This window comes from Fulmarus glacialis, unplaced genomic scaffold, assembly GCF_000690835.1.
Source record: "Fulmarus glacialis isolate BGI_N327 unplaced genomic scaffold, ASM69083v1 scaffold36899, whole genome shotgun sequence".
NCBI lineage: Eukaryota > Metazoa > Chordata > Aves > Procellariiformes > Procellariidae > Fulmarus > Fulmarus glacialis.
The window spans coordinates 3,183-14,979 of record NW_009232022.1 but is presented as its reverse complement, the minus strand read 5'-3'; the positions used below and the strand labels follow the sequence as shown (position 1 = coordinate 14,979).

Sequence of the window (11,797 nt, the reverse complement as noted above, 5' to 3'; positions counted from 1 at the left end):
CCCCCTTCCCCCGCGGCCGGGCCCCGCCAGCTTCTCGTAGGTACCTGGCGCGACCGTGCGCTTGCTGCCTGGATTTGTCCAGTTAAGATGACACAAACCTGGGGGGCATATTCGAGATCTCCCTTTTCAGCTAAACACAACAGCCTAAAAATAAACTGAAGGTTGTTGATGGATTAACGGTTACAGAAATAACGTATTACGTATTCCTAGCATTGTGTCTTCTCTTCCCGCTGCGATTTCTCTCCCCGGAATAACACAATCGACAGTTTAGTTATGGAATAACAGTATTACCTAACTGCAGGTTTACGATGTAACAACATGGCAACCATCCCTAAGCACTTGCAGGTAAAGGTCTCCAGGTTAAGCAAATGTATATACATCATCCGTAGCAGAGGTTAACAAAAAGACAACTATAAAAGGATCTTGCTAAATGAAGTCTGTCATTTAATAGCATTTGGCAAAACGGTAATTTCTAAAGGCTATTTTATGTAGTACATCTTCACTGCTACTGACATGAATGTGACATGTTCTGTTTTAGGATAACTATCTACAGAAAAGCTCTGAGATTATACCCCATAAATCACAACAGATCCATGAACTACACATTCAAATGTAGATTACTCTCTCTTTTTGCTGGTCTCTAGTACATTATGCATGTCTGTAACTTGCAGGATTAAGCAGTAGGGACCTCCACTGGGCATCTAGTGTTTCTAATCTTTCTCCAAAACATGATCAACTTATGTAAACAGATGCGTGCCTGAACTGTTCTGTAAAACCTCTAAAAACTGAGCCTACAACTTTCTTTGACAATCTTTCCTGGTGTTTAAGGGTTTGTTTGTCAGGCTCCTACCAAAATCTCCCTTTCTGACATTTAAGTCTACTGGTTTAAGACCACTTCAAAAATAGTTTAGTGCTCCATCCATGACACATCAAAGCTACATTAGCATTCAAAATATTTGGTACATACTAGCAGAAAAAAATCTCAAGTCTTGCTCTGTCAAACATGGATTGATGTGACAGCTCACTATTACAGAAAGAGTCGGATCTCATTTTCTTCCTTGTGACATGCCTTTATCTCCTTCTGTCCTATTTCCATCTCCTACCTCCTTGCATCAGCTATGACAGCTGGCAGTTGCTTTGCTGGGCCTTATTTACCTCAGTGAAATGACACAAAACGTGGTGCCCTGGTGCCCATATTCAGCCTACTGAGGGATCTGCCAGCACCAGCTAAAGGCAGAGGGTAGGAGCACGTAGCTGAGGGCAGGGAGAAGCAGCTTCCTCTTTGGATGGTGGCTCCCTTATTTCATGAAACTGAACACCAAGCAATCCTGTTAAGAACTTCTTATGGCTGTTTCCCTAGCATCAGAACTTAACAATAACATAGCAACAGAGTCAGAGTGAGGCAGCTCAGCAGGGCTGATGGGGGCAGGAGGTTTCCACCACATCACTGAGCTGAACCAGTTCAGCTAGTAAAGTTGGTGGATATGTGGGGAAGGAGGCAGGGAACAGAAAGCAAGCAGAACTATTCCTTTCATTAACATATCATTCAAGAAGTTCAGAAGCCTACCCCTGCTAAACTATGTTGCACCATGCCTTTTGCTAGTTGTGAGAATCACCAACATGTATCTAAGACGAACAAACAGGAGAGCCAGAACAGAATCACTTCCGACTTAATTTTTGATGTCCACAGTCTGCATATGACAAAATAATCTAAATTTCTAAGTCATTATAGAATAACAGGCTCAGAAAAGGGACAAAACCAATGGTTTTATTAAAACCAAAAGTATCCAGTGCTTTCAGCTCTTACATTTTGCCAATAAGCAATTTGCATGCACAGAAAGCTAATGAACAGTTTCAAGTGTTTACTCTTAAATAATTTTACAACTGATGACAGACATAAACAGTTTCAATTCCAAAAGATGTAAACATTTGCTTGTGCAAATCAACTTTTAACACACTATGGCTTCTTACATTCATCTCTTGCAACATTATCAGCATCTAAGACCTGCTTCTGCACCATCTAGTCAACAGTATTCTATTGGTCCAAAAATAAGTTAAAACCATCCTTTCATATTAAGATAAAACATTTTACCGCTCACAACTGAAAATACTTAGTACCTATTGCAGAACACATTGCTGGATGAAGTTTTAAGACTTTTCACTTCTTGAATAAACTAAACATTTATTTTCCATGTGATCTAATAATTCTCCAGTGTGTGTGTGTATGCATGTTAAAATACAACTCATTTACCTACTCAACAAGGAAAATATGCTCCCAATTTACTCCAATAGAAATGAAAAACATTATCTTCTTCTATCTCAGAAGAAGCAGAGCTGGTGTAAGGTCCAATTAAAATATCAAAGTAGTGCTACAATACACTTAAAACTAAGTAGTAAGTAAATTTAACTACCAATCCTCAGCATGAAAGCATTTTCTTTCACATGTCTGTCAGTTTTGTTTTAACTGTCCGAGAATTTTTTTAAAACTTGGTACTTAGCCTAAATACTGCAAAAATTGTTTTGGGAGATGCAGTATGTTTTTAGAAGCTAAGATAATCAAATAGAGATCTAACACAAACATTGGTAAAAACAGGTTATTTTTGTTTTAGAAGTCAAATTCATTTGGATGAACTGACTAGCATTTACAAAAGTTTCAGTAAATGAAGAAAACCTCAACATAAACCAAATTGTTATTTGTACAAGTCCATCTCTCGTACAGTTAAAAAAATAAATCAAAAAATACAAATAATTAGAGCTAAAAAAAAAAATCATACAAATTTAGATTTTCCAAAGGTTAACCAAGTTACAATAAGCGCATTTAGCCATCATATTTGATCTTACAAGTCTACTGGTTTTGCAGTTGGTAGCAGTTTCACTTTAGATATAGGATTCTTTGGAGAGCCTCTATAACGAACTCTTTCTTTTCCTGGAGCACTTCTTGTGATTGTAGATTTTTCTGGGGCAGCACCTGGAATATTTATATTTGCATTAGCTTTTAAACTGGATTTCACTGTTTCATGATTGGTTAGATCTTCTAGAACAGACTTTGATGGACGAACCTGTTCATGGATTCCAGTTCTGATGGAAACATCAGGCTTGTCTGATGGATTTAATGGCCTGCAACACGATTTGGATGTTAAGTCTAGCTGCTTATGAGATACAGAAACTTGGTCATATGTACTTTCACTCCTGAGTGGCAAAGCTACAGAATTCTTTGAGGGCTTTTCTGTGCAGGAGACTAGTGCAGAATCATAGCTCAAAGATTTAACAAGCGGTGAACCAACATCACTTGCTTTAAGCAGCTGAGAGCTTACAGATCGTCTGTTAGCTTCCAATAAGGAATTCATTCTTCTTACAGACTGTCGAACAGGAGTACGTTGAAACTTAAGAGGTGGTTTAGTTTTGCTTGCAGAACTTGGATCATTTAATGAAAGCTTGTTGAACCATTGTATGTGGTCAGAAACCTTTCCATGGTCAGAAATAGTTGATATTTTAGTTAAAGTTTTATAAGAATTTTCCGCTTGCAAGTATTGGTTGCCTACTTCTTTTTGTGATTTAGGCAACTGCGAAGTAGGATGTTCTCCTGCCACAGGAAGTTTAGCAGTATCTTCTTCCAATTTACAGCATTTTACCATACAGTTTGCAGCTGTTTGCAAGTGTGTTAATTCTATTTCCTCTTTTCTTCCAAAGGAATCTAGTTTGTTTAAGTCATCTTTTGATGACCTGTTCTGAACAGTCAACTTGTCTTCCCTAGCCAGTACTTGAGGCACAGGAAGTTCTGTTACATTTTTTATATCTGGTTTTGGGACCTCAAGTTCAATCTCAATAGAAGTTTTGAAGTTTCTTTTCTCCAAAACTTGAATTTCATCTTTTTTTGATTGCTGTTTATCAATAGCATAAGATTGATTAAATTGGTGCAACAGCACTCTGGATTTTGTATTTGCTAGATTTTCAGAAACTTCTTCAGCTAACAATTCTTTCTCTGGACTGAGCCCTGTGAGACACAGAGTTTCATTTAATGTTTCACCTGCTACATCTGAGAAGGAAGATTTTGTATCACCTATTAAATTGTGAAGATTACTTCCAGACACAGAGAAGGCTTGCTTAACTTTCAGTAATGTTTCTGCAGTTGAATTACTTTCCTCTTCACACAGCAAAAGTTCTAAGCTCTTGTCTTGTTTGCTTACAGCTGTGGGTTTGAATTCATCTGGAACAACTGGTGGCTTTCCAAATATCAAAACAGATTCTGAAGAACCGATTCCCGTTTCAGGGTGTCCTGGCTGAACACCTGAGAATCTGTAACAGTAGGACTATTCCATGACATTCGGTGAACTACTTTATTGTGACATTTTGGAGTTAGCAAGTTTTCTTCTGACTTGCTCACATTCTTTGAACCTTAAAATAAATATCAGTGTTAAGAATAATATCTTGCGATTTTAATGATCATTATAGGCAAAATTCTTGCTTAAAGCAGCACTGAATTTAAAGATGCCATTACTCCCGTAAGTTTCAAAGATGTGAAAAAAGGTTGCAATATTAAGAACTGAAATCACATATCTCATCTTGCTTAACTAACAAAAGAGAACTACTAAAATACATTAGAAACACAACAAGACTGTCCTAAACCAATTCTTCTTCCCAGGAGCCACTAACATTCAAGTAACTTTCGTCCTACTAGCTAAGAGCACTTTTAATCCAATTGCTTTTATACTGTTATCCATAAAGTTACTTTTGCTTTAAAAAAGCAAAAGTTTTCCCCATCTAATATATTCTGTTAGCTACTTACCTTTCTTAGGGAATTTTTCATTGATACATGGGCTGAAGAGTACATCTCTTTTTGCACATTCAGCTCTGTTTTCCGAACCTTGTTGACTTGCAAGACGCCTTCCAATATTTTCAGATCTATTACCAACTGGACATCCTGATACAACATTCTTGAAAAAACAAAGGGTGTTAATTACTCTCATATAAACTTGTAATTTGGAATCTCATTTACAGAGGAACCTCCAGGAAAAGGCTATGCAAATCAGCCATAGCAGCCTTTTCTTGGCCATACTTCATCTCCCTCGATTCTCTGTAGACCTAGGTAGGGAACAACCCACCTGCAGTAAGGTAGGCTTAACCACAGTCTGAATACAGTGATTCTGTGCATAGGCTCAGTAATATCAGAATTTCAGGAACTGTGAGACCTACTGATCACAAGCGTGGTGGGTTGACCCCAGCTGGCAGGTAAGCTCCCAACCAGCCACTTGCTCACTCCTCCCACACCCCAGCAGGATGAGGGAGAGAACTGGAAAGGCAGAAGGAGGCAGGGAGAGGGGTGGGAACAAAAAAAAAAAAAGAAACCCCAAACCCACAAGTGATGCAAAAGCAGTCACTCATGACAAGTAGACCAATGCCCAGTCAGCCCCTGAGCAGTGGCTACTTTGCAAAAACTGCCCCCATCCCAGTTTTATTGGTGAGCACGACATTATATGGCATGGAATAGTTCCTTGGTCCATTCAGGTCAGCTGTCCTAGCTGTCCCCTCCCCCAGCCTCTTGCCCCATCCCAGCCGAACCCAGCACAAGCTGATCAGTTACTGCTATGAAAATAAACCTAGGGCTTCTTGTACTTGCTAGCAGGTCCAGTTACGCTGTGATCCCTCCATTATCCTGTTTCCTGAAGGAAGTAAGTCCTTCCTGTTACTGAAAAGCAGTGCCCAAAACTCAGGATTAAAATTTGCACAGTAACAAGAAGTCTGGGTTAGAAGCAGAATACTTACCATTTCTCTGCTGCTTTTCCCCAAACCAAACTTCAAGCGTAACGACCTACGAACCATTTCTTTTCGGCTAATCTTTGGAGAAAAACAACCTGTCTTTCCTGATTCAGCCCTGGGAGGACAGGGGGGAAGAAATGACACATAAAAAACTATTTAGGAGGGCAATGAAAACATCCTGACACTTATTTATGGTTATTTCCTCTAGTTTTACTTCTTTTGTTGCCTTCTTGCCAAGCTTTTTTAATAGGCACAGGAGGCTACTATACCAGATCTTATTTTGTTTTGAGCTCCATTTTGCCACATAGGAAGATCTGGTGATTTTAAGATTACTATAAACATTTGGTATGTTTTGAACACCAAAAAACATAATTTTAAAAACAGATTGAGATTTTACACATCATTAGTCCAATTTATCTTTAGTTTCAGAGAGCTAAGGCCAATTACCTGTATAATTTTTTGCTTGCATGTCTTTTACTTCTTCTGTTCCCTGTACTAGACAGAAGATTTTCACCACCAGTTGAAGGAGACAGTGAGGTTTGTGATGACTCAAGAGACACACAAGGGCTTGCTTCAAACTGAACTACAGGAACAAAATCATATTTACATGATCTTAAAATACTTACATTTTTTCAGATGAAGACTTAACAGTTAATACAATAATACAATAAAGAATAGTTTTTTAAACAGCACAGATTTGTTTCCTTATTTTGTAGTACTGGCTTGAAATTACTTTGACTTCCACTTTTATTTATATTAAATGAAGCTGTTGCTTGTAGCATCCATAGAAGCGGATGGATTGCAATTAATTGCATGCTACTGATACCACTACCTCAATTAAGTTTCCACACTGCTATCATCAGATCACTTCCTCAAATTTAAGAGCTTAATAAGAAAAATTATATTCAGTCTTAATATTATTTGCAAGGTGCTTTTTTTACATACCTAGCCAGAACAGTTAAAACAACAATAAATGAAAGAGTTGCTCTTCTACTAAACTTTTTTATGAAACAGATGCATTACTACTATCTTTAGAAAATGTCATTGCTTTGGTTTGCTTATCCATAGAAACAAGAATTTCATGGTGAGCATGAAATGATTTAATAAACAAAAGCAAGTAGTTTTATACCACTCAATTGAAGAAAAAAAATTGACCTTCAGGCAAAACAAACATAGCCAACCTAGAAATTTCTTTTTACTCTAACTTCAGTTGGCAGCACATTAAGGAACCAAACAAAAATAAAACAGGATTTGCAGAAGAGCCTGACAGTTGGAAGCACTCTAGTAGAATGAAGTGGTATTAAAGCATCGTCAAACAAAAGTAAAACTTTTTCTATAGATTTTTGAGATTATTTAGCATCTAAGAGAAAACAGGAGGTAATTGGATTCAAGAAAGAACCTTTATAATAGCAACAATTACATTTCACATAGAGCTAAGACCAGCTATTTAAGTATTTAGGAGACAGAAGAAGGCTACAACTTTCAAAGGGTTGGAGGCACAGGCAGTCTTCATGGATTTGTGTGTGCTAAGACAGAAATGTGAGTATAACCTAGGTGATATAGAGGGACTGAAAAAGATGAAAGGACGTCAGGATTGCAGATCTGAGAGACTAATATAACAGAAAACAAGAAACAGAATTTTGCTTTTGCTCAATCCATGTAACATGACAGTCACATGAACATAAACAAGACTATTTCCTAAGACAGGAAAGTAGTGCAAGGAACACTGTGAAGATTATCAATGACTGCCTAACAAGAACAAAAGAGTGTACATTTAAATTAAAAGCCATAAACAACTACTTCAAGCAGCAAGGAAAAAATGAAGGCACTGTACCTGATGCTGGTGTTGAGCTGCTGTTAAAAATGCTGCTTGGTAACAACTCAAAAGCAAAACTATGCTTGAAAGATCGTCTCTTCTTGCTGGACAAGCCCTGAGAGCAATCAGTTGGAAGTTTACGCTTGGTACTTGGAGTAAGAACCACTGGAGTCACCGATGAAAAGACTGAAATTAAGAAAACCAAATTTGCAATAACACCTCAAAATGTTGAGAGTTTACTAAAATATAAACAGTTGTTTTGTTTTTTTTTTTTAAAGCTCTGAAAGAAAATTGTTGTAAAAGCTTAGCCAAAGTGCATGCATTTTGAACAGGCAATGCAATCAGTATAGCTTAGGGTTTGGTTTTTTTTATTTTGTTGTTTTTTCACAAGTTAGAGTACCAGAAATGAAAACCCAAAATGACACATTAATAAAATAATAAAGGTATTAGGAGGAAAAAAAGAAGTATAGTCATCTTCTGTAAGTTTAAGAGACAGAGTAAAGAGTGAAAGAATTTCAGTCCTGGCAAATTCATTCCCAGGATGATAAAATGCTGCACTACTGCACTGAAGCCTTAGTGTGCATTAGATAAAAAGCGCAAGTTTGATTGTGTAATCCTAGAACCGCACAGCCCACTGCTGCAGTGATTGTAGCTGCTCCAAGAGCTACAGTAAATGCAGTATCCTCAATAAATATGTACCTATATTCAAAGTTTTAAACAATTTAAACATAATCACTTATCTTCAACGAAGTTCTAGTTCTTCGGTTAAAAAAATTTGTGGAATATAGTTGACAAATCCAGAAGATACTGCATGGGCTTTATTTAGTACAAATACACCAATACCTACCGCTTCTGTCTTGTTGAGGTGTAGTGGAGGGTGTTCTGTTAGATTTAAATTTATTCAATGCTCCACTAACAATATCTGAAATGCAAGACACACCGAGCAATCACATTTAAATATGAAGTTTGTCTTGCTCTATTTTCAACTCAAGTTTAACTTGTATTCTTTCAGAGACAAATAAAGCAAATCAGTTTAAATGGTTGTTTTATGTAAAGAAAACTATAGATCTTCTCACCAACATAGTTTTTGTTGCTTTCACAATAGCTGAAAAATTCTATTTTCCTTAAAAAAAAAAAAAAAAAAATTCATGCACAGACAACAGAAGTTTCTTGTAGGAAATTCTACTGGTCATTATAAAATTATATACCTTCTGATTTCTTGTAGGCAAACCTAGAAGGTATCCATTGAAGTCTGTCTCACAGAAAGTCTCACAGACTGTCATTACACTGGACAGTCATCTTGAAGCTGAAAAGCTCTTAGAGCTTTGAAGTTAGACCCAAATAGAAGTATGAAATTTTGGTCTTGCAAAGAAATAACGTACAACTTTTCTGTGAACTATATGTTTCTGTTTTGGGGTGGTGGTTTTTTTTTTAAAGGTAAATTAAACCCAGCAGAGTATATGCATGAAGTTTTACAGTTTTTCCTGTTTTTAAAAGTGTAAAATGGAAGTATTTTTATTAAGTGCTATTGCAACCTACAGTTGTATTTCCATGTGTTCATAGCAAAGCTTAGCAAACTACAAGCCTGTGGTACTTCTTTTATGGTGTCTGGTAGGTATCAGGTAGTTTTTAAAAAACTCATCTTTGAAAATAGATAAAGCGTAGTAATACTATGTTTTACAACATCTGGAGAAAGCGTAGAAGCTGCCTACTACCAGAACCTATTCCACAGAATTAACAAATTCTAACTGCTTCTCCTCAAAATTTTAACATTCACAAGCATTTATCACTTTGCAACTCCAGGATGATCTCCCTTCCTCAGAGTGGAAAAGTATATTGCACAAAAAAAAAATTGTTTGGCTAAACATATACAATAATAAAGCCTTAATTTCAATTGCTGTCAGGTTTAATATTCCAGGTACATAAGCTAAATACATACTCATATTTTTATAGCAATACATACAAGATGAGTGTTATAGTGGATTTGAATCAAGTCAAGCATATGTATTCCATAGTATTTCCTCAAAGAGGATGCAGAACAGAGAATATCCCATTTGATTGTCCATATTCGGCAAAAAAAACCCCAACCCTATTGAATAGCTAAACTGCAAAAAAAACCCAGATTCATGATATCAGAACACACAGTATCCAATAATACCCAATTCAGAGTTACACTTCAAAACACAAATCAGTTACTCTAATTCAAAACACACATGCCATTTATATCCTTGCCTTCTCATGACCTGACTTACCAAAGTATCCAATATCTTTGAGTTTCCAAGTATAATTTCAAAACTAGTAAAAAAAAAAAAAAATCTTTACTTTAGCAGTGTTCTGCAACAGGATTGAAGTTGACTCAACAAAAAGCTGTAACATTAATCTGGCTTCACAAATCCGAACACAAGCAAAATAGCTTCTTTGGTAGACAACAGACACACAACAGATACACTAGAATAAACTCAGAGTAAATATACAATAAAGTGATGTGATTACTGAAGTCTTAAGTAGATTTTGTAAATCAAACCCAACAAATTTCACAGGCGTCTATTCTGCTTGTGGAAGAAGCAAGTACTTAGGATCAGCATACCTGAAGTCTCAGAATAATTCTATTCTGGTTGCTGAAACTTTCACACAACATACCTACCCCCAACACTTCGGTGCCTCCTCTTCTTACATTGACTGGGAGATTCATTTTCACTGTCTTCGTGGCCCCACAGTGAGGGAGTAGATTGAAAGGCATCAACACCTAACATTGCAGGAATCTTTTCCAAGATAAATCCCGGTACTTGTCCTGATTTAGTTGAGAAATATTTTTTTTTTTTATTTAAAAAGTTGAAAAGAAAAGCTGTATACAAGTATGTGCAACAAGACATTTTGATAAACATTTATCATCTTACCGATTTCTGCTGCGTGGTCAATAAGTGTTTGCACAACAGCAGCTTGCAAGCGAATTTTTTTTTCTGTACTCGCTGACATCTTTTCATTTTCATTCGAGTGCAAGAGGTTGGGAGCAAAAATCACTGCCAGATTACTGCTATCCATTCTGTTTTCATTGGATCTTAACAAGAAAAGGGTTTTTTGGTTTTTGGTGTTGGTTTTTGTTTTTTTTTTTTTTTTTAAAACACAAATTATCAGGACATAAGCAGTGGAGAGAGAAAAGACCAAATAAGACAAATGCAGTTGAAAAAAACCCCAAACAAACCCAGAGTCATTCACTTGAGTGCTCACATACCAAGATTAATGTGTAGACTCAGGCACCCCAGGCTAGGTAACCACATGACTATGTTATTGAAAGCAAGAGGTTATAGATCCTAGTCAGTTTTGGGGAATGCAAGGTATCAGTCAGATTATGTTAATTTTACCAGTCACTCCTTTTGCTTTCCAAAGAAGAATGAGGAATACAGCTATGAAAGAATGGAACAAAGTCAAGTCTCCACCAAAGTAAAGTTTCATAAAGAAAACACTTTGGATTTATGAAAGAAAAGACCATGACTGAATTCTAGTGAATGACTGCAGAGAAGAAAGTTTAAAGTCACAAACCACTCACAGAAAGTTACAGCAGTTGCCTGGAAAGAGAAGTCCTTAAAGGAATGGGGAGCTGTTTACAAGCACTCTCTTTACACTGACCTTAGGGACACAGTTCTCAGAAAGTTGAAGAAGTATCTCAAAGCTTCAATTGTTCTGTCAGCCATCAAACACGACAGCAACACAGTTGCAGTTTTCTTCTCATTTCCTAGCTGCTGAGCTTTGAAAAGGCCTTCCTGCAGGTGAGGTGGAAGGATGGGTTCTGGCAGCTCTCTAAAGAACTGTTTAAGAAGCCCTGCAACATCACATGGCAGTGCAGCTGAGAGGCAGTTTTCACCTTGATCCAGTTTACTCTGAAATTATTCATAAGAAACATGATTTTAAGTCTTCAACATACCATCAGATTTCTAAGTTTAGGCATTAATCCTCTAGCCCATATCAGAAAAGACAGTCACATCTTCCCCATTTTTAGTTTCAGCCTTGTCATGTTTTACCTAACTACAGTATCTACAAGAGACACAGACGATGTTGTTGGACCACATTGTGTTAATTTACAGGTTTCCCCACGTACGCATCCTTCTGGGAGAATGTTGCTAAACAAATATCCTCACAGTATCCAGTGTGCATAACTGCTAACAAATTTATTCAGTCACAAGTGTATTCTCACCATCTGGAAAGCTGAAAAATTTCCGGGGGGGG

General features: G+C 37.0%; 1 protein-coding gene across 1 annotated transcript in view; it reads right to left on the bottom strand.

Annotated features, from left to right (window-relative positions):
* Window positions 1-2,837: 2,837 nt before the first annotated feature.
* ARHGAP11A (Rho GTPase activating protein 11A) overlaps window positions 2,838-11,797 on the bottom strand; it is a 9,693-nt gene continuing 733 nt past the window's right edge. The window contains 10 exon segments of the mRNA XM_009584771.1: window positions 2,838-4,291; window positions 4,294-4,395; window positions 4,787-4,934; window positions 5,764-5,872; window positions 6,205-6,340; window positions 7,592-7,759; window positions 8,421-8,495; window positions 10,218-10,364; window positions 10,471-10,631; window positions 11,201-11,451. Coding sequence (XP_009583066.1) covers window positions 2,838-4,291; window positions 4,294-4,395; window positions 4,787-4,934; window positions 5,764-5,872; window positions 6,205-6,340; window positions 7,592-7,759; window positions 8,421-8,495; window positions 10,218-10,364; window positions 10,471-10,631; window positions 11,201-11,265 — 2,565 coding nt within the window. The 5' untranslated portion in view covers window positions 11,266-11,451.